This window comes from Curcuma longa, chromosome 9, assembly GCF_044706935.1.
Source record: "Curcuma longa cultivar G26 ecotype Majalengka, Jawa Barat chromosome 9, ITB_CL_G26_1.1, whole genome shotgun sequence".
NCBI classification, from domain to species: Eukaryota; Viridiplantae; Streptophyta; class Magnoliopsida; order Zingiberales; family Zingiberaceae; genus Curcuma; species Curcuma longa.
In genome coordinates, this window is record NC_133869.1 from 5,753,289 (window position 1) to 5,775,638 (window position 22,350).

Consider the following 22,350-nt stretch of genomic DNA (forward strand, 5'->3'; position numbering starts at 1 on the left):
TTGATAGTTTGAGGTGATGGTTTAAAAATGTACTACTAGTGTATCCACACTGTCATGTGACTCTCTACCTTATTAATACTTAATCGATCAAGTGGATTTAAAACTATTATCGTGTCATACCAATACAAGTTTCATTAAGAAATTGCTTTCATTTTTATAAAAAGGTGAATTTCATCATTTTATCGATCTCACATGATTAATTTCATGATCATTTATAAATAGATAAATTAAGAAGTTGTAATTGACTGTGATGGAAGAGGGTATTATCTCAACATTTCATCGAGATTAGAATTCTTGTTTATTTTTATAATTTTGTTCTATTGTAATCAATTTAGTTATACTTCAGGGCAAGTAAATCATTTTCATGGAGCTTAATAAACGTGACATATATGAAATTTGTTCAATTAAATTTACTGAATTATAAAATTTATGAAATTAGGAGTAAGGATAGAACGATAAATTCACTAAATTACAAATAACCCCTAAAACTTACCCAGTTTTTGATACTTGAGGTGTAAAGTCAAAACGTAAGAAAACTACAATGGGCAAAATGAAAATTCCATCACATTTATATATATAGTCTCCCGCCCCAGGCGAAACCCTAATCGACTCTTCGGGATCGTCACTGCTGCCGCCGCGATGCCGCCCAAGCTCGATCCCACGCAGATAGTGGACGTCTACGTTCGAGTCACCGGCGGAGAAGTCGGTGCCGCCAGTTCGCTAGCTCCAAAGATCGGCCCGCTTGGTCTCTCCCCGAAGAAGGTAGGAGAAGACATCGCCAAGGAGACGGCCAAGGACTGGAAGGGCCTCCGCGTGACGGTGAAGCTCACCGTGCAGAACCGGCAGGCCAAGGTCTCCGTGGTACCCTCCGCCGCGGCCCTCGTCATCAAGGCACTCAAGGAGCCCGAGCGCGATCGTAAAAAGACCAAAAACATCAAGCACAATGGCAACATCTCCCTTGATGACGTCGTCGAGATTGCCCGGGTGATGCGGCCCAGGTCCATGGCCAAGGATCTCTCTGGAACCGTGAAGGAGATCCTGGGCACCTGTGTCTCCGTCGGCTGCACGGTCGATGGGAAGGACCCCAAGGATCTTCAGCAGGAGATCAGCGATGGAGATGTCGAGGTACCACTCGAATGAGCTCAGTTATCGCTTCCATTAGTAAATTGGTTATCGATTGTGTCAAACGCGCTCTGTTTATCGATCTCTTTCTGTTGTTCAAGTCTCTAGCATTTCTGGTTCTGAGATTATGCGAAATTGCGGACGGTTTAAATCCGATCTGATAGTTTTAATAATTATTGCTCTGTTCTTGTTTCCGTAGACACATCTACTTTTGCTATCAAGTTTTATTTCTTGTTCTGAGAATATGTCAAATCATGAGTGGTGTTTGAATTTGATATAGTTGCTTTGTGAAGTATGATATGTTCATGTTTTGGTATCCCTCAGCTACTTTTGCAATCAAAATCATTTTAAAAAAAACTATTCTGTGTGTTTTCTTGTCATAATGTTTACTTGTTGGCTTTCTTGATTGAGAACATATAGTAGGAGATTGAGAGTCTAACAAAATAGAAATTAGAATATCAAATAGAAAGTTGGAATTGCATCTAAGTGAAGCTGAGTCTTCGGGGGTATAATTGAGTTGGTTACAATGGAGGTTACAATGGAGCAGAGTTGCTGATGTGGTCAAATATCGAATTTTGACGAAGACTAGACAATGTTCTTATCCGACGTGGCCAACTATAGCTTATTGATTTCTTATCTGACGTGGTTAATTGTAATTTCTTGATTTACCTCCTCATAGATGATCGTAGAATTGATCATATAGAACCGTTGAGGTGGCAAATTTTACCTTTTATTGAGATTGCATGTGATAAAAATTAAAAATAGATTAGAATAGTTTAGATGTGATTTGTGAATTTAAAAAGTATAAGTTTAAACACTTCAATTTAATATAGTCAATTCATGGTTTGTAAACCAATTTACAAATTAATTAACTAGGGCAAAAATTAATAACTTGTAATAAGTTTTTTATTCAAAATTTAAATGTTTCAAGTAGGGGTGTAATCGAATTGAGCTGAGTCAAACAGTAAGAGGTTCGAGCTCGAGTTCGGTTCATTTTTTGTAAGCGTGAGTTCGATTCGAGTTTTAATTCTTAAGCTTGAGTTTGGCTCGTAATGAAATTAAATAGTTCGTGAACGGCTCGAGTTTGGTTTGAAAATAACTCATTTAAAAGTTAAACGAGCTTAGTTCGAACTTGATAAGCTTGAGTTTGGCTCAATAATATTTTCAAATTTGAAATCAAGTTCAAGCTTGGCTTTACCTTAATCGAATTAATCAAATGAATTTTTTTTTTTTAAATAGAGACTCAAATAGCTAGTTTCGTTGAGCACTCATGAAAGTTATATGCTTTCTTTGTTCTTTGTTGGTTTACATCTTTAGTTTGAAGTTTATTCAACCATGAAAGTTATATGCCTTCTTTCTTCTTTGTTGATTTGTGCGGAATCTATTTCATTATATATTTTTATCATGTTTAACTTTTAGTCCAACTATACATTCTTACAACCAATTTCTGAAGTTAAATCTCTATGTTAGTGCGAATTTAATATGAGAGATGTCATATTACAATTTCATTTCACTGCATGCATTTAGTATCAAATTTAATTTATGATCCTTCCATTTCACTTTTAGAAATTTATTTATCATAAATCTTACTTCAAAATGATTTGCATTTGAATTTGTAACTTAGATTTTGGAGAGAGGCCGAGAATTAAATTAAAAAAAGTTGTGTAATCTAAAAACTCAATGCGATTGTGATTCGACCAAAATCGAAGTCGGAAGAGAACTGTGCAAGGGTGTAATCGAGTCGAATAATAAGAGATTGAGTTTGAACTTGGTTATATTTTTAAAATTCGATTTGAATTTTAATTCTTAAACTTGAATTAATTCATAATAAAATTAAATAATTTATAAACACTTATTTAAAAATTAAATAAATTTAATTAAGGGAGCGCTTGGTATATATTGGTAATGGGAATGGTAATGGGTTTTCATTGAAGGGTTAATGGCAATGGAAATGATTAATGGATTGATGGTACTTAGTATAAATACTGAAATGGGTATAATTACCATTGATGCTACTTGGTATGAATAAGAAAGTAATGGGAATTAGAAAAAATTTACAATTTTATCCTTACTAATTAAATACATGAAAAAATTTATTGAATAATTTTTTATGGATATTATGAATTGGAAACATCCTTTGCAAAAAAGATGAGCACGTTGGAGTTGAGCACGTTGGAAAAAAAAATAATTTTTGGGGTGATGGCAATTGATCTAAAGGTGTAAATTTTCAATTTTTTCGTCCAAAGAAATATTTTTCGGAGGCCTTCCATCTCCTTTGATGTATTACTTGTGTTAATTTCTGATTAAGTATTGTACATATTAAAAAGAAATATATTATACGAAGAGTAAGAATTGTGAGAAATCAAGAATTAATTTTCTTTTTCAATTTTTACTCTTTATTTTGAGAAATCAATTTTTACTTTTTATTTTGACATCAAAAAGTTCAATCGAACAGTACATAAATGAAAGCAAGACATTAGTTTTCCAAGTACAAACTTAGTAGTGCTTGGTAGAATGGTGAAAAAAAAACATATTTCGAAACTAGTCACACAAACATTGTAAAATCAACCTAATTTGTAACCTGCTACCAGCACTGAGATTAGTAGCGAAGAAGAACAAAATCAGAGAAATCAAGTAGATAAAAGTGACAGCGGGAAGAAAGGAAAAGAGATGAGAAAGATACTTCTCCGGTTTGAACGAAACAACTGTAGATGTAGCTCTCATCCATCCAGTACTGCAAGTCACCGATCCAAAGCGTGCGTATCTCATCAACCGAAGAAGCTTGCGGAGCGAAAGCCTGAGCCGGTGGAGGAGCTGGTGCCGCTTGGTACTGCATCTGGGGAGGCGGAAACGGAGTTGGGGGCTGGTACTGCGGCTGCGGAACAGGCTAGGGGACCGGTGGAGGGACCTGGGACGGCTGCTGGTTCCACATGGGCGGCGCAGGGCCAGCCTGGTAGTACTGCGCTTGGGGAGTCGGCATCATCATCCACTGCTGGGGAGGCGGCTGCTGCTGCTGCTGTTACCATGGGGGGCGGTGCCATGGGAGGGGGCTGAACCATACCACCAACCGGCTGCATCATCTTTGCTCGACAGCGGCGGCGGCGGCGGCGGTGCCATGGAGAAGCAAGCCAGGGCGGTGCCATGGAGAAGCAAGCGGCGGCGGCTGCTGAGGCTTCGCCCGCCGCTCGCTCCTGCAAGCACAAGGGCATCCGCCAGCGACGGTGGGGGAAGTGGGCGGCGAAGATCCGCGACCTAGGAGATGGGCGCGGGGTATCGCTGTCCACGGAAAAAAAAAAAAAGCTACGTCGCGATGGGAATGAGTTTACCGATAACCGAGGGAGGGGTAGGTTATGAAATCAGGGGTATCAAATCCTTATTTTGATTTCCATTCCCCTCTCCTAAACTCGCCTACCAAGCGCCTCCTCAATCTTTTATATATATATATATATATATATATATATATATATATATATATTAGAATTGATATACTACGCGACGGAGAAATACGCGACCCGCGCCCGCTGCCGTCGCCGCGTAGTCTGGCCTCCGGACCGGACGCGATCAGCGCGCGACTCACCGGCGCACCGGCTGGCGTCGGATTCCAGCCGAATAGTGGTCGGAATCTGACGAATTTGGTCGGAAATCGCCGATTGCGGTGCCTAGCCACTTGGAGGCGAATTGTGACCGATTTCTGACCAAATCGCGGCCGCAATTCGTCGGAATTGCGACGGTCAGTGGATGCGCCAGATTCCGGCCGAATTGCGATCGGATTCCGGCCACAATTCGATCGGAATCCGACATCGATCGACGCGCCGACGAGTGGCGCGTCGATCGAGCCCAGTTCGGCTGTCGACGGTGGCCGGACAGCGTGGCGACAGCAGCTGGAAGCGGTGGGGGTCGAGGGAGCGGCACTGTACATTCCCACTTTTGGACGGTCCGATTTGCACGATCGCGCGTGATGGACGATGGATTGGCTGTCGCACACGGACACGCACGATGGTGTCGCGCAGTATATCAGGTCTATATATATATATTTTGTTAAGTTTGAGCTCTCAATAATATTTCAGAACTTATAATCAAACTCGAATTAGACTCAATAATTTAATCGAACAAGCCTAAATTAAGCTTGGCTCAACTTAAGCTTGGCTCAACTGCTCAAGTTCGATTCAGATTTTAATTTTTAAACTCATTAAATTTGTAATAAAATTAAATAATTTATGAACACTCAATAAAATTTTCAAACTTAAATCGAATTCAGCTCAATAACTTAATGGAACGAGCTTTTTTTTTAAATCGAGATCTGAATAACTAACGAACGACTAACACTCACACCACGATAAAAGTGAAATATACCAAGCCACAGCCACTATCGTTAAAGGATCGTCTTGTGTCCTTCGAACAGTACAATCTTTGCAGATTTTGCCTGGATTTCAAATTATGCTAATAGAGAATCAGATACCACGTCCGCAGTTTGCTGTCACTTAGCTTATGACCCTTCGACTAGTCAAATTACGCCTATCAATCTAGGTCTAACACAGCTAGTAATTATCACACATCAGGTTTGCCTACCCACAGCGAAGCCCAATTATCGATATCAATTTCAATGTTATGAACAATTAACAAACTAACACTCAAAAGCCGACTAACCTTGCTAAACTCGCCCATTAGCTTGCCTCAGCTAAACACGAAACAAGACTAAACATGATCAAACTCCTCAGGAACCTTCTCCATCAAACTCATGTCCTCAAACCAAACCAACCAACTCAAGTAGATTACCCTTATTCCTAACCAAATGGAATCATGTGTCCCATCACTGAGCCATGCTAGGTTTGGAGTCCCGAATTGTCAACAAGTAAACTGAAAATAGGATGAACTCAAATAAGAGTATGAAGTTCACCATAATTTTGTTATAAATTCATAAAAGGGTCAAAAAGAACAAAGACTTTTTAAATACGGTTTAATAACAGATTAGACCATGATGTCAGTTGGCTTAAAATCTAGTCCTGCCAAACCTCAGAATTCTACATAGGGCGGGCATTGGGAACGAGATAATAGAATCTCTTGCATCAGACTCCAGCTCTGATTTGCCAGTATCCAAAAAACCTAATATGAAAAATAATGGCGTGGCAAAATGCAACCCAAGAACTCATGTTCTTAATACTTCAGCGTATTGCAAACAAAATAAAAGATACTACAAAGATACTGGCAGTTCAATAACCTAGATTACATGACCATCAAACTCTTGAACACCACATTAAAAGTGACAGAATTTGCAATTCATAAACAGATACGGAAATGATTAAAAAGTTCACAAACTACAGTCCTATGTGACTTACCAGGCAGCATCATCAAGTTGCATGTGCATTCGTTGCAGGTGCACCACCAGGGGCAGAAGCGGCAGCAGCAGAAGTATCATAGGTCCCTGTAGCTGCATTGTCACTAGAGTATGCAGGAGGCTGTGAGTTTCCACCACTAGCATAAGAATTACTGTATGGCGGCTGCTGTTGATTGCCATAACCTGATTGGCTATGTGGCGCTACATTATAAGATTGCTGTTGACTATAAGCGGATTGAGAGACTGGAGATTGACCATAACCTGGTTGCACAGGAGTGGATTGCATATAGCCAGCTGGAGTGGAAGTAGGTTGACCTTGCCCATAAAGAGACTGAGAAGGTGGTGTCTGGACCTGAGGAGGCTGTCCATAACTAGGTGGTGCTGCTTGACCATATCCAGTAGGGGCAGTGGGTTGGCTCCCATATCCCTGCTGTGATGTGGGTGAAATGCCATATCCTGATGGAGCTGTTGCTTGTGAAGGATAGCCAGCAGTAGTGTTATTTGGTGGTTGACTCAATGGAGGCTGTTGAGCAGGAGGTGCTTGAGTAGATCCACTTGGAGCACCATAAGCATTAGCGGATCCATCTTGAGATGGAGCAGCAACCGTGCCATAGCTAAGAGTAGAGCTATAGCCCTGCTGATCATAACCACCTTGAGGGTTGGGTGTCGTTTGAGAATAACCAGGTTGCAGTGCAGGGGCATTATACCCACTAGAATATCCATCTTGCACATAACTTTGTTGCCCAGCAGATGTCTGAGGGTAAGCAGCATCGCCATAGGATGCCTGATTGCCGTAATTAGGAACTGGCTGTCCATAGTTGTAGCCTGCGCTACCAGTAGTGGATCCCCCAAGAGACGGTTGCTGCTGTTGAGATTGTTGATTGTAATAATCGTATCCAGTACCTGGTGCAGTTTGCTGAGAAGTTTGATTAGATGTTTGGTCCCATCCAGTAGGATAGGCTCCATAAGATGGGTGGGGCATATTATACGGAGGCGGTGGCCCAGGATAAGCTCCAGGTGGCATGTAACCATAACCAGGTTGCTGCGCGGGTGGTGCACCAGGTGGAACCCAACTCGTTGGAGGACGAGGTGCCTGGTAACCCTGCTGAGAATACCCACCAGCCATAGCTGGATTTCTGACACGATTCTGCATGTATATTTATTTCATGTGAACTTGTGCATGGTTTTTTTTGCAAGCATATAGTGAAGAAAAAGCAGTTGGTTGTAGCAAAATTTTCTAAAGAGTAGTAAAAGACATCAAATAAAGCAAAGATCAGGACAATAGGCCAACAGAAACATTCATTTGATAAGGAAGAACACCACCAACTTACCACGAGAAGAGACAGTCTGATTGAATGCCCACCTATGCTCTCCTCATGAGACCTAATGGACTAGCAACAAAGTCCAGAAATCCAGACAAATAGTCCAAACAAAGCAATTTTTATGGCCATATGTAACAAGAGGTTCTAAGTGATAATAGATGTAATATCCTTGTGATCTCATTTTTCTCAGTCAATTAAAAAGGTGTTGTGATAAAATTTTCGACACATTCACCACTGTATTATTTACTGTGTATCATAACTAATGAGAAACACAACAACAGATGTTAGTATTTAGACTATGATAAAAGAAAAAAAAAAGTATGATAGCCACGGTCTCGAATAACTCATTCCAAGGGAAGTGGCCTGAAATTGAAAGAGTTCAGGAAAATATGAAGGATAAGCAAAAGGTCATTGACAATGAGAGCAAAACCTATAAAGATGACAAAGATATCTCAATTTACTCCAATATGCACAATCACCTATAAAGGAAAGAAACTGCACTGTCGCTCTTGAGAAGGACCAATTAGTATTTGATATAAACTTTACACGATGATATAGAACAGAAAAACAAGTATACACATCAGTATATTGTCCAGTAACGATTTAGGTGCAGGATTGACCTAATATTCAATTAATCATAAGGAATAAGGCCAATGCCATACCAGTTTCAAGCCAACCTACACCCTCGCCAAACATTGGAGCACCAACGGAAGTTAATCCTACAATTAAAATAGTTCGCAAAAAAGCAAAGCTCAATTCAAGACATGTGAGAGCTCATTCTTTTGCCCAATGACCAATTCAATCTCCAGCTAAAAAGATCTAGGATAGTTTATAGCTGAATTGATCTAACTAATCATCATATTTAAATATCTTGAAACCATATTACAAAAGAGGGGTAAATCAAACAGCAATATAACTCAAATGAGTATAGAGATTCAGCAATTAACAGATATAAAAAGAGATAAAGACTGCCCTTCAGTACTCCTGCAGAATCACAACCTCAGAAATATGTGCACTCTTATATAAATAAATCAGAAGAACTGATAAACTAGATAATCTAAACAAGATTACCCATTTACATGAAATAATAAACTTCAAGTTTGAAATAGTATAATTACAAAAATAACTGTCATATAAATAAATGAAATAAGCCAAAAAAACTGTGCACTTTCGACATGGAAAATGAAGCAATAAAAAATTTAAATATATATAATGAATCTTTATTTTTAATAAGTTTCTTTGCCTTAATTAATTTGAAGAAAAGAAATTGTAAGAATACTAAAGCATCAACACTAAGAAACATCCTAGTAAGATTTTACATTGTCATATAAGAGGATAGCAAACAAGATATATTTAGCATATGGGAAACATCTAAGTTCAACCAAGATATGGTTCAAGAGCCTTGAACACAGATCATGTGGTTGGCAAGGAACTGACAAATGATAGATTTCACATATAGATATTTTTACAATGGGCACTGGAACTTAATCCCTACTCTTCCATCCGTGCAGATATATAAGAAAAGACTGAATGTAGGAGAATCACAAGAGACATCAGTACTGAGATTTACAGAAAAAGACCACATTGTCTTCTGCCTTCGATAATAAAATGTATAATCATATCAAAGTAGGCTTAGAAGATAATAAAAAAGCACAAGAATGTTGGATAACAAATCACTTCATAGTTTCTTTGCAATTTCCATAATGAAACTACAACAACTGATAATGATCTTGAAAGGTCAATTATTCAAACTTGGAAACAAACATTAACAAAATTAAATCAACCACTCTTTGCAATACAATGAATCTAAGATGAAGGGGGAAATCAATCAAAAGCATAATGTACTACTGGGCTAGCGGTGACTAAGACAGGGAAAGGTCTTGAGAGAGTAAAGGGAACACTAAAGTATTTGTGGAAAATACAGCATACTGAAGGAATTCAAATGGGAAGAGCATATGCTAATTATATCCCACTGGAATACAGCCTGGTAATCTTAAAATGAATACACCAGCTAACATTGTTTCAAGAATACACCAATGTCCTGATGCATCATATTAGAAATACAGAAGAAACCACAAAAATGGTTCACAAGAAACAGCAATTAGCAGCAGTTTTAGACTAGAGAAATCAGCAGCAGAAAATAAGAGAAAGGGTCCAATCAAAGCTGTAAGATAAATGTTGTAGTGAGCGACAAATGATGAACACATAGTCCCTTGGCAGAAATTTTGCAAATTAATAATGAAATTCCATCATGAATAAAAATAGAAACAAAAACAACAACACAAATAATAAAAAAATCCAAAAGATGCATGGAATAGATACCATCAGAATGACTTGGTTAATTTAAGGATTCAAAAGTTAACCTTAAGCCTAAAGGTTATATAGAGCTCAAAATTTGGTGTTAGCACTTGCTAAATATATTTAAACAGACAAATCCTGAACATATGATAAAGCAAAAAGGCATTTAGATAAAAGCTTACAATAATTTATCGTCCTAAAAAATTCTATCCATCTATCAGTTGTTTTCTGATACAATAACTTAAGGATAATCAATACCTCACTAATAACCTCATTGACCAACTGTTTTGCTATTTCAATCTGCTCCTGTGTGCCATCAATATACACTGTTCTTTCACTGGATGTATCACCAGGAGGCAAGTGAAGAGGTATCACCTACAACCAAATACTCAAAAGTTAGCATATTTTATATCAAAGATGCAAAAACACTGTAACTTGATTAAATTTAAAATGTGTACCAATAAACAAACAGTACTAGATCAAGTTCATGCGTCAATACCAAGAAAACAGTACAAGTCATTTTGGACAGAGAAAAATACATTGGTGAGGCTAATACAGATCTTTACTCAAAAGGCTACAGCAAACCCTAAAACAAACCTTCAGAAGATTCCTGCTGGCCAATTATAAAATGTTCAGAACAAAGGCTATTATGCATACAACCCAAGTTGGCGTGCAATTAACTGGCCGTACCACACGGTACCTATAATCCGTGTAGCTTGGCCAAACACAAGCCAACAAATAAAAAGGATCAAACTGATCAGTCAAAACATGATGGGATTATAAGGTGAAAATACCCGCTTAACCAATTTAACATATACCTTCCGTCATGTCCCGTGATCTAACAGGATTCATTTAAGAAATTAGGAAAATATACAACATTAGGTGTCAGGCTTGAAAGCCAATCAACTGTTGTCTTATGTCACTAGCAGTGAAGTTGAAAAGGCAACATTTTTTACCCTATTCATATTTGGTAAACTCACTCATTTTACACAGTTCTGCGAGTTTGAGTGGGCAAAATATATGTGATTTAGATGAACAAAAGTTTGGTAAAAATATTTGGCAAACATGTTTAATAATTTCAAATAGACAGACTTCATCAATATTAATAATTAGAATTCCAGATACTTCTGTTTACACTACTTTTTAACAAACAATGTCCTTCCTTAAATTATCTTCCTGTGAATTGATTTGAACTTTCATCATGGCATCAAATTGTTGATGCAAAAAAATTAGGTCAATAAGAGACAGGTAGCAAAGCCAAAAACAAAACAAAGCAAAACAGAAAAAGGCAGAGAACAATGTGCAAAGAAGTTAAGGCCCTGGGAAAATGAGAGAGATTGAAGAAACAAAAAAAATTGAAACCTGCACCTAGAAAACAGAGGGAAAACAAACACACATTTATGAACAGGGCTCATATCAAGTGTATTTAGGTTATAAATCCGTCATTGTGAAGGACACCCAACAATCTCCTGGAGCAGAGAGGAATAAATCCTCATGAGAAAAAGAAGATACCAAGCTAAGAAACTAGCACCCTCTTCCCTCCATCTGCACCACAGGATCAAGGGGTCTCCCAAAGCCCACTCAAGCCTCTCTCTTTCTAATCACAGCCCTGAATAATATGTAAAGCAAATACGAGAACGAGATTCTAAAAACAAGAATAATATAAAGCAAGCATTTTAGAGTTTAGGGTTTAGGATTTAGAAATCACTGATTTAACCTTACAGAATTTCCTAAAAAAAGTACAAACTAATGATTAAAAAAGAATTAATCTTTGTTGATGGATCCTTGTCACAAGAAGAAAATCAAACTCTTTAATTAGTTAGAAATCAATCAAGTTTGATCAAACACACTAACATGTAAATGCTGAAAAAAATATCAATTAATGAAAGTGCAAACCTGTATACGTGCACCAGATCTTGCTTGCATACTTTTAATTGTCTCACCACCTTTACCAATCACCATACCAACCTGAAATAACAATCGAATTTATAGATTCCTGTGCAGGATACAGCATAGTTTATTATCACAATATATTAAGTGGCAAACACCTTGTTGTTTGGAACCTTCATTTGAAATTGTTCCGCACCAGGTTGAACACTACCAAATTTCCTAGAAGCAATCGTAGCTGAAGCCCCAGTATCAGCCTAGAGAAGTAATTTTACACAAAATAATGAATAACATAAAAATGAAAAATGTATCTGGTGGGTGATGACACTATGAATAATTTTACCTGTGTAGAATATAAAATATTACCTCAGCAAGAACATCATTAATTAACTGCTCAGCTCTGCTAATCTGTTCAGATGTACCCACAATTTCTACTGACCTAGTCAGTGAATTGGGATCAGCATCCATATCTCTCGTTACTTGAATCTTTGCCCCTGATTGAAGCTGAAGGTATTTTATAGTCTCTCCACTTTTCCCAATGATTACACCAACCTGTGACATCACATGATAATAAATGGCATATGTCAATAACAAGCTCCATTAGTTAAACAAATATATTGCATGACCAGACAATTAGAATAAACACAAGTAAAGGAGATCATACCCTTCCATTTGGAATCTCAATCTTTTTACTTGAACCCTGGTAGCCATAAGAGGGTAATGGAGGGTGGGAAGTGAGGCTGGTTTGAGAAGGTAGTAGTTTTTGACTAATAGGCTTCAGTATATTGTCTGCCAATTTCAGAAATGCAATAACCAATTTGTCAAGAGGATCATTAACCACATAATAGAAGATATTTACTGATCAAAGAAGCTTCACTAGATACAGTACCAACACATGGTGAAAGTTGCAGAAGTATGGTAACATAATAACCACTGAAGAAATTATTAAATGATTACAGTTCAAATGCATTTATCTAAAGTCATAAGGAATTTCAAAGAATGGTAACAAAAATCTATGTATTTTATGCAGCGCTTGGTTCAAAAAATGAATTAGTAAGAAATAGAATAATGAGTCTTAGGAAATAAAACAGCAAAGGAATAGAATAGCCATGTGCATTCCTCTGTTTGGTTGATAGAATAAAAACATATGTGAATGACTACTACTTATAAGGCAGTTCAAACGATGGTAGCACAGATCTATTGATTTTCCATAAATTTGGTCCAAAAAATGAATTGGTAAGAAATAGAATAGTTATTCTTAGGGAATAGGATAGTAAAGAATAGAACAAAAATGTGTGTTCCTTTGTTTGGTTAATAGGAAAATGACATATCAGAATAAGTATTAATGGGTTTGATACAATGAATAGCTAAGAAAGATTGGAGGGGTTAACAATTCTGACAAATAAGTACTGAGTTTATTTCATAACCGAATACATGAATAGTTATTCCATCAGAATTCAAAAGGAATGGAATAACTATTCTTGCAATCAAAAATCAATTTAGTGACTTGTGGGTCAAATCATATGCTGGAGCATGGCACCGCAAACAATTTAGATCTAATTAATTAGACAAACAGACACAATCTGGACAAAAAAAGTTGCAAAATATAACTATTTATAATATATACTTATGTTCTAGAACCTAACAAGACAGTAAACAGGTGTTATGAGACTTCATTTTGAGCAAAAAAAACTCATTTTGGTGAGCATATGAAAGTCTAGCTGAGTAATTATGGAGAACTTGTTGATATTGAAAGCTCTCCTTCCAATTTCTAGAAGCTAAATGATAACACTCAGGCAATATTTTCAAAAGTATTACAATTGGAAAAAGTATTCCAATTGGCATTTCCAACAGTCAGTGAAAATGGACAAAATCCAATAGACCAAAACAATATCACTGAAAAGAAGTGAACTTTATCTTTACTGAGTTTCTAGATAAGCAATTAATTGTCAAGGCGTGCAAAGGATTGAGTTCTTGGGCGAGCAGCATTCAGTTCTGATATGGAATTGGTTGTGGAGAGTCACCTTTTGCAATGAAAAGTAGTTGAACCAAGATAGAAGGGAAGGATCAGCAACGGGCAGAGGTATGGCAGTGGAGAGCAACAACTTAGTATATCATATCAGGGTGTTGCAGTAGAGAGACCACAAGAGAAAAGGTAAATTTTATTACTGCTGTGAACTTTGATGATTTTCCAGGTGACAATAAAAATTGTTTAAAGATAGAAGGAACAACTCCACTCCGGCCTACTTTCATAAAATAATGCTCCTTGCAACTTATGCTCTCATTTAGCCTCGTCATCGCCCTAATGGTCACAACAACAAAACTAATTGATGTCCGGTTAACTGCCGTACCAGGATTCCAAAAGCACCAAGATAGTTGACGATCAAAATTTTAGCAGATTAATCATCTAAACAATGCAAAAAATTTAAAGCTATGACCACAAGCATATCTATACCGAAAAACTTGAATCAAACTAAAGATACAGATAACGGATCACCAACGTAGCAGCAGCGTCTAAAAGATAGGCAACGATAACAGTCGCACGACTTACCACCGATAGCAGATCCGAAACTGATATCCTTCGAATCGCCCGTTCCTCCTCCATTCTCAACCCTAGGACGTTTGGCCTCGGCATCACTGAATAACCTCGCAGCGATCTCCTGGGCACGCTGCTTGGCGAGCTGGATCCCATCAAGGGGCGGAGGGACGCTGTTGTAAGATTGTTGGGCGGGAGCAGCGCCTCCGGAACAGCCGTCAGGAGACGACGGAGCGATCGGCGCCGAGAAGCCTGACGGTCTCCTCGCGGGCGGCGAAGGCACGCCGCCATCTCCCGGCTCCTCGAACTTTCTCTTGTTATCGGGTCGCGAAGAGTAGTGGAGGTCGTCCGCCATGACCGCAGATGTTGGCTGACGCGACGGCGGCAGGCAACGAAAACAAGAGGCGACTTGGGGGCGCACCTAGGAAACCCTAATCAGATCGCTGCCACGGGTGTATTTATATAGCGCTCGCTCGCTCGGCCGGCTAACTCCGTGTGGCCGGGACCCACGAGCGAACCGGACGGTTCACGATTTTTATTTGGTTAACCGATTAAGATAATACGACCAAACATAATATAAAAAATAACAAAATTAAGGGGGGTAAAAAGCTTATTTGTTGAGCAAGTGCTCTGTTTTCACTCGCTCACCAGCACCCTGGCAATGGCATCAATGGCATCTCCATTAATGGCCACTGCCCAAGCAAACAAAAACAAAACAGAAATTTGCAGTGCTCCCTTAATTCCCAATTTATTAGCTTTCCTATGCAAGCATATGAAAACAAGCTTTAGAAAGATCAACCAGTTGTTGGATTAGAGGAACACTGACAAAGACTCTGTTTCACATGTCTCCTAGGGTCCCTTCACATGTTTCCTCTGCTTTCACTTCCACCTTTCTGCTTTGACATTTCAAAGAACACAAAATGGTTTTTGTTTCCTGCATTTCAACTGTCAATTATATTTTTCCCTGTAGATGTGTCTTTGAAACTGTTATTTTATATGTAGAACAGTGGACAGTAGGAAGTTTTTTGCCAATACAGTTATGGTAGGGGGTAAAATAGAATTTTGATTGAGCTTAAGGGTGCGCGGTCATGGCGACGGCGGCGAGCTTCTGGAGGTTGAGCTTGACGATGATGTCGGTGAACATCTTGGTGTCCTCCTCGGTGTTTCCGTCGGGGATGTCGACGACGTAGGACTCGAGGACGACGGAGTAGGGCTTGGTGTCGCTGGCATCGGCGAAGAACTCGGTGACGGAGGTGACGGAGCGGTAGTTCTTGTGTCGGTGCTCGCCGCCAGTGACGCGGAAGCTGAGGATGTGGCGGTCGTCGTCCAGGATCTCGAGGCGCTCGACGCTGGTGGAGGCGGGGAGACCGGAGACAACGGTGACCTCGCGGACGCTCCCAACGGAGGCGCCGTCGCCGGCGACGAGGCGGCAGCTCTTCACGAAGTGCTTGTACCGCTGCGGGCTGGCGAAGGAGCGGACCACCGGCCACACCACGCGCAGCGGAGCCTCGATACGCTGCGTGATCAGGGACGTGCACGTGCCGGGCGCGCGAGGGAACGTGTGGTGCGCGCTGATAAGAGGCTCCAGCGCGGCCCGCTCCGCCGAGCTGAGGCCCTGCAGGGCCGCTGGCGTCTGGTGATGGTGGTGATGAGGCGGAGGCGGAGGCGGAGGCGGAGGCGGCGGCGGAGGCGGCGGAGGCGGCGGCGGCGGCTCCATGTCAATGAGATGGAAACTGATGGATTCTTCCTCGGCTGCTTTCTATTTCTTAGCCGGATTAAGAAATGGGAAAACTTTTCACTTTCGCCCTCCATGTTTTTTTATTAAAAAACTACCTTCCCGAGTTTTAAAATTTGTGAAAATATCGGCTCGTAGTAATGTTATTGTACGTTACACTGAAATAATTTGGAAAAAAATAGAAAAAAAATGAAACGATTAACTTCTCTAATAAACATAAACAAATAAATAATATGTTTTGTTTCTTTATATTTTGCACAAGTAGTGAAAGAATGTTCGAATTATTTTGAGTTCTAGTTGATTTTGATTAAAAAAAAATGATAATCCCAGTAGCCACATCTCTGGGGTGGTCGGTCCGGTCCCACGGAAGTTTTCCACCGACCACCAGGGTAAATCGGGAAGTGCAAACGACGGCCAATCCAGATGCCCAACATCCTTTGATTGCGTTCCCCATTTGGAGGAAAATTCTTGCAAATACATCGTAGTTGGGGATCGAACCGCGGGTTCCTGAGTTACAACCCGGATGTCCTACCGTTGCACCATTAATTAAAGCATTTAGATTTAGAAGTTTAATGTCATGTGTAAAATGACAATAATTTTAATATTATAAAAGGTATTTTATACTAAAATGAAGCATATTATAGAGGTTCATAAATAAATAAATAAATAAATATACACCATTTTTACAATTTAAGACATTTTAATGCATCTAATAAAAAAAATTGAATTAAAATGAAGAATATTATGATAATTTAAATATATGTTAAAGAACATCTCACCATAAAAAAATATTTTTTTAATTATTGCAAAAATTAAATAGCGTAATTGTCATCTAACGCAATACAGTGGGCTGGCCCGCAAAGCACTTTTTAAGGAGGACCATAAATGGGCCGGCCCAAAAGTTACTCATCGCTATGTTTTTTTTTTTACATTATTTTCTTCTATTTTTAATATATTTTTTACCTTGAATTATTTGAGCTCTATAAACTGCCTTTTGAGGTTTGAGTGACAGTTGCACAAAAGTAGGCACAATGAACTCCTCTTTACCTTTTGCCACTAAAGTTATGGGAAACAATCTTAATACTTCAAAAAAGTAGAATTATAATGCCACATTATTACAATTTCAAGGGGAAAAGATAGAATTTTATTTTATTTTTTGCCTTTTTTTTAATATAGTGACAACTTTATATGAATTTAAAAGCTATAAATGCTTCTCATTATATATATATAATAACCTTTAAAGCTATCAAAAATAGATTGATTATCGCCTATTGGACGTTGTACATGTTAGAATACAATAAAATTTCTACATTAAAAATGTATGAAAAAATTATAAATCTATAAGATAGTATATATCTCTAGTGGTATGTGACCTTTTTAAAGAAAGATCAAAAATAAAATCATGAGGATTTAGTATATCAATTGTTAAAACTGATAGAATACACCATAACTCTAATATTAATTGTTATATCGATGGAATCCATATATCTTTTGATTTAAGTCTCATGATTTTATTTTTAGGGTCTATCCAAAAAATTTCATTTTGATAGAAATATCTTTCATTTTATAAATTAATGATCAGATTTATAATTATGCTTTGTTTCAGAGATGATTGTTGTTGATATACAATCAAAGTTTTATATTAAAAATATATTAAAATAATAATAGATTTATGTAATTTTTAAAATAGAATTCAAAAAATAAAATCATAAACATTTAATCATAAAATGGATAATATAAGGAGAAATGTTAGTTAAATATGCATAAACTTGTAGTGCTTAGTGGCAAAGTCGAGGCAATGTTCTCTTTGTTTCAAGAGATGATTGTTCAAAGTTTTATATTAAAATAATAATAAATTTATCATGTCCAATTATAACTTTCTGATTTACCTTTCCTTATAGATAATTATGGATCGACCATATGAAACCGTTAAAGTGATGGATTCCATCTTTTGCTGAAAGTGGTGCGTGGATTTATCCGATATTAGTAAAATAGAAACAAATCCCATTTGTCCTCCCTCTCACGCTTTCATTAAAAAAAAAAAAAAACAAACACATGGAGGAAGCAACGTTACTATAATTCAAAGACCCCATCCCAAAGAGGATAAGCTCTCCACCTCCTCGAGCTCATCAGCACTGTTCAACCACCACTTGCCCTCTCAGCTCCTTCCTCAGCATCTTTAATTGGCATGCAAACCAAATATCGTAGACAACAAACCCAGAGACAATCAGGACGTGCTTTTCTTGGTTTGGTGATCAAGTCTCCAAGTTCTTATCCAGATGGCTCTTTCATCATCGCTCAGGCCATGTGTTCAGTAACAGAGACATCTCGTGCATCCTCACAATTACTTGAATAATTTAATTAACAGTGTGATGAACAATTAATTTCCATACAAATATTATATATATATATATATATATATATGTTTTTTCAGCAAGCTTCCTAGATATGTTACTTGACCTGGTCTCAGATTCTTGTGCTCTTGTGGTGCAAGGCATGATGGTAAAACTGAGTGCTTTATTGGAAGAGGGGAAAGTTGCAAGGAAAGCTGAAGTAAAGGACCAACATTAAGTATGAGTTTTCCTTCTTCATTGGAAAAAAAATGTTTTTTTTTTTGCAATTTGTTTGTGGTAATTTACTTTTTTACCCATGACCTGTTCATAGTTTTCAGGGTTCAGCCAGCTGAACCAGCTCGACCGAACCGATCGGGGGGTAAGAGCCTGCTCCCCTTCTCGCTCCTGCAGGAATCGCGAAGAACACGTGGCGCCGTCTCGCCCTCCTGCGCGTCGCTTAAGGCTGCCGAGCCTGTCGGTTAGGACGTCGACAGGGGCAAGCCGCCACGTGTACGACCCAAGCCAACTCCTGGGCCCGGATCTCGTGACGACCCCGACGCGTGGAGTGGCGCCGTACGCTCGCATTGATTCCCCATCACTCCCCTTCGTCCTCGCCTCCGTCTCTCCCGCTTCCTTTATTTTGACGCAAAGCAAAAGCCAACAAAAATTAAATAAAAAAAAAACGTTTCCTGTTATTGTTGTTTTCGTTTTTCATTTTCTGACGACGTTATTTGATTGTCCTGCTGCGACGGACGCCGGCGTTGGCTGTGCGGCATGGGCGACCGTGCTCCCCGTCACGTGCCTGCTTGCGTGCCCATCACGGTCACGGCCGCTTTCTTTTCCTAAATTTAATTTAATTTAATTTTTTTAAATATATTTTTGTGAAATAAGTAGCTGAAGCTTCTGGCATCGCACTAATTATGCTCAGTACTGGATCCGAAATTAATCCGAGTCGGTGTTGCCATTTGATTCGCCTTAATCAGTTTCATAATTGCGCTGCGTCAGTGGGCTACTACCTCCATGTGCAGGTTGACCGTCCCCATCTCGTGAGGTCGGACCGGCTCGGGACCATGAACCGTGAGCCGGTTTATTTTGGACCGACCTGCATCGGCAAAATCGTGATCTTCTCTTCTGCCAAACGGGAGAACGTGCCCTGGCGGCCTATCAACACCACCTCGCCCTTGCTTCCTTCCACGTGTCCCACGTCCTCCTTAAAACCGACTCCCCCCCTCACGCCGTTACGGTCGTCGTACGACTGCCGGTACCTGCTCCCACCGCCTCCACGGACCACTGTGCGATCTTGACGCCGTTAGTTTTGTCGCCGTGGAGCTCAGATTAACTAGCCCTGGTTGGTTCTTGACTCGACCGTAGTTAGGCAGCTTGTTTATATTCAACCCCCTTCCCTCTCCTCGTCTCCACGCCATGCCCTCAGATAGATCGACAAAAATAGTTAATTGAGCGAGGAAGAAGATGATGATGGTGGGCGGGGAAACCGGTGGTCTGTTGGCGGCTCGCATTCCGCCATGGTCTTCCCACTTCGAAGATCCGGCTGCTGGTGTGGGTTATGGTCTCGCTGCCGCTCATGGCGGCGGAGATTACGGCGGGTCGTCGGCCCTTGCTGCGACGCTGCAGAAGTACTTGCCGTGCGACGAGTTCGCGGCGGCGGAGGAGGAGGCGGACGAGTCTGATGTCGCCTTGGACGTGTACTCCTCCGATGAGTTTCGGATGTACGAGTTTAAGGTGCGGCGTTGTGCGCGCGGCCGCTCCCACGACTGGACCGAGTGCCCCTTCGCCCATCCGGGGGAGAAGGCGCGGCGTCGCGATCCGCATAAGTATCACTACTCCGGCGCCGCCTGCCCTGACTTCCGTAAGGGTGGTTGCAAGCGCGGCGACGCGTGCGAGTACGCGCACGGGGTTTTCGAGTGTTGGCTTCACCCTGCCCGCTATCGCACGCAGCCCTGCAAGGACGGAACCGCCTGTCGCCGCCGCGTTTGCTTTTTCGCCCATACGCCGGATCAGCTTCGCATCCTTCCACAGCTGCAGCAGCAGCAGCAGCATCCGACGCCCGGTAAGTCAGCGGTGGCGGCCATCGAGTCGTACGACGGCTCGCCTCTGCGACAGCAAGCGCTGGAGTCGTACATCTCGAAGCACCTGATTCCCACGTCCCCAACCACGACACTGCCGCTCTCCCCGCCGTCCGACTCACCCCCGATGTCGCCCAACACGGCCACCCTCAGGAGCGCCTCCTGGCCCGTTCGAACATCGATCAACGAGATCGTCGCCTCTATGCGCCAGTTGCAGCTAAAGAAGGCCAACACGTTCCCCTGCTCATGGGGATTACAAGCAACCAATGGCCCCTTCTCGTCACCGAGGGGCAGGCCGGGTTTCTGCAGTCTGCCAGCGACCCCCAGCGCGGTCGCCGGTGGCGTAGGCTGGTTCGACGCCATCGATGTTGGCGGCTTCGCTCCGTGCGAAGAAGAGCCGGCGGAGAGGGTCGAGTCCGGGAGAGCTTTGAGGGCCAAGATCTTCGAGAAGCTGAGCAAGGAGTGCGTGATGGAGAAAGCAGACGGTTCTCCGGGCGCCGCATCGCCGGACGTCGGTTGGGTATCGGACCTGGTGAAGTAAACGATTTTAAATAAATTCAAAAAACATATAAAAAAAACCCGGACGGAGGAAACGTGGGTGGTTTGTAAATAGTGAACTTAGAAGCCCGGAAAGGATGTATAGTATAATTGTACATAGCGAACGGACGGTCGGGATCTGGTTTGGTGCAGGATAACTCCAGGATTGGTTACACTGGCGAGGAGGATCAGCTTTATCTTGTGGAAATTTCAATTGAAAGTGTCATGTTTATTTTTTTTGGTTAATTATTAAAATAGCTTTCGATTTTATTTGGAATGTTATGCGGTCAATCGTCATTATTTTAATATAAGATATTGCTTCACCTTAACGAGGAACGTCGTTCAGTTTGGGAAATGACGATGCCTGTCCGCATAAAATTGAAAGTGAAAGTTGATAATACTAGGATATGTATATAAATTGCATTTTTGATTTTACAGATTTTATGCGGACGGTGATGAAAGAAGAACATTGTTGGATGTGACATAATTTTTGTTTTAAATTAGCGGTTAATTTCTTTCATTATTATTTTGTTGGTTAAAATTGTGTGTGTTAACGCATAGGAAAGTATTATTGTTAGTCTTTGATCTACCACTTTTAACTATGAAAAGCACATAAATATGAGAAAATAATAGTGCAATTTAATGGCTTGATTGATTATTTGGACTGCCACATACGCATGAATGGAATGAAGTGAAAATGGACCCCAATTTTTAGTGCGTAGTACAGTCCTTTCATTTAATCAGGTCACATGATATGTGTCCTTGCACACTCAGATCCAATCCAAGTGTCTCTTCATTTAATTGGTGTCACATTGATCTCGTTCATTGGGGTTCGTCGGATCCAAACTCTTATGGATCAAACACGAGCACACGCATGCATGACATCACTCCCGTCCGTTGCACCCTTCCTTTGCATCCCTACCTGGTCGCAAGGGTTTTGTTATTTTTCAGACATTTGGCTTAGTCACCTTGTCAAACAAATTTGAATAAGACCAAGTTCGTTTCGGCTGGACCAACGGCGGATTCACAAAGAGGCAAGGGGTATTGGACCGGACCCCCTCTCATTTTTTTTTTAAAAAATAAATAGTAGTATACTTTTAAAAATTTTAATAATAAAATAAATTTATTTTATAAAAATAAAAAGTTATAAAAATTTCTTTC

General features: G+C 40.2%; 4 protein-coding genes across 4 annotated transcripts; 2 read left to right on the plus strand and 2 right to left on the minus strand.

Moving 5' to 3' along the window:
• Positions 1 to 598: 598 nt before the first annotated feature.
• Positions 599 to 1,359, plus strand: LOC141834897 (large ribosomal subunit protein uL11z). Its single transcript, XM_074722287.1, has one exon. It carries the CDS (start codon positions 640 to 642, stop codon positions 1,138 to 1,140), a length of 501 nt encoding a protein of 166 aa, XP_074578388.1. The 5' UTR covers positions 599 to 639; the 3' UTR covers positions 1,141 to 1,359.
• Positions 1,360 to 6,254: 4,895 nt separating this feature from the next.
• On the minus strand, positions 6,255 to 14,918 carry LOC141834677 (uncharacterized). The gene is made up of 7 exons (XM_074722012.1): positions 14,516 to 14,918; positions 12,629 to 12,753; positions 12,331 to 12,516; positions 12,126 to 12,221; positions 11,974 to 12,045; positions 10,336 to 10,452; positions 6,255 to 7,604 (listed from the first exon to the last, which is right to left on the minus strand). The coding sequence occupies exons 1-7, from the start codon at positions 14,853 to 14,855 to the stop codon at positions 6,471 to 6,473; spliced, it is 2,070 nt and encodes a 689-aa protein (XP_074578113.1). The 5' UTR covers positions 14,856 to 14,918; the 3' UTR covers positions 6,255 to 6,470.
• Positions 14,919 to 15,350: 432 nt separating this feature from the next.
• On the minus strand, positions 15,351 to 16,217 carry LOC141834444 (abscisic acid receptor PYL9-like). Its single transcript, XM_074721782.1, has one exon. The coding sequence runs from the start codon at positions 16,215 to 16,217 to the stop codon at positions 15,573 to 15,575; it is 645 nt and encodes a 214-aa protein (XP_074577883.1). The 3' UTR covers positions 15,351 to 15,572.
• Positions 16,218 to 20,000: 3,783 nt separating this feature from the next.
• Positions 20,001 to 21,457, plus strand: LOC141835319 (zinc finger CCCH domain-containing protein 35-like). The gene has a single exon (XM_074722764.1). It carries the CDS (start codon positions 20,039 to 20,041, stop codon positions 21,191 to 21,193), a length of 1,155 nt encoding a protein of 384 aa, XP_074578865.1. The 5' UTR covers positions 20,001 to 20,038; the 3' UTR covers positions 21,194 to 21,457.
• Positions 21,458 to 22,350: the final 893 nt, after the last annotated feature.

Bases quoted from the DNA above. Each gene is read 5' to 3' on its own strand.
- LOC141834897 (XM_074722287.1), top strand. From the start codon at position 640: ATGCCGCCCAAGCTCGATCCCACGCAGATAGTGGACGTCTACGTTCGA.
- LOC141834677 (XM_074722012.1), bottom strand. From the start codon at position 14,855: ATGGCGGACGACCTCCACTACTCTTCGCGACCCGATAACAAGAGAAAG. The intron at 12,517-12,628 runs GTATGATCTCCT...GTGATGTCACAG, and splicing joins TTGAGATTCCAAATGGAAGG to GTTGGTGTAATCATTGGGAA. The intron at 10,453-11,973 runs GTTTGCACTTTC...ATTTGGTTGTAG, and splicing joins GATCTGGTGCACGTATACAG to GTGATACCTCTTCACTTGCC.
- LOC141834444 (XM_074721782.1), bottom strand. From the start codon at position 16,217: ATGGAGCCGCCGCCGCCGCCTCCGCCGCCTCCGCCGCCGCCTCCGCCT.
- LOC141835319 (XM_074722764.1), top strand. From the start codon at position 20,039: ATGATGATGGTGGGCGGGGAAACCGGTGGTCTGTTGGCGGCTCGCATT.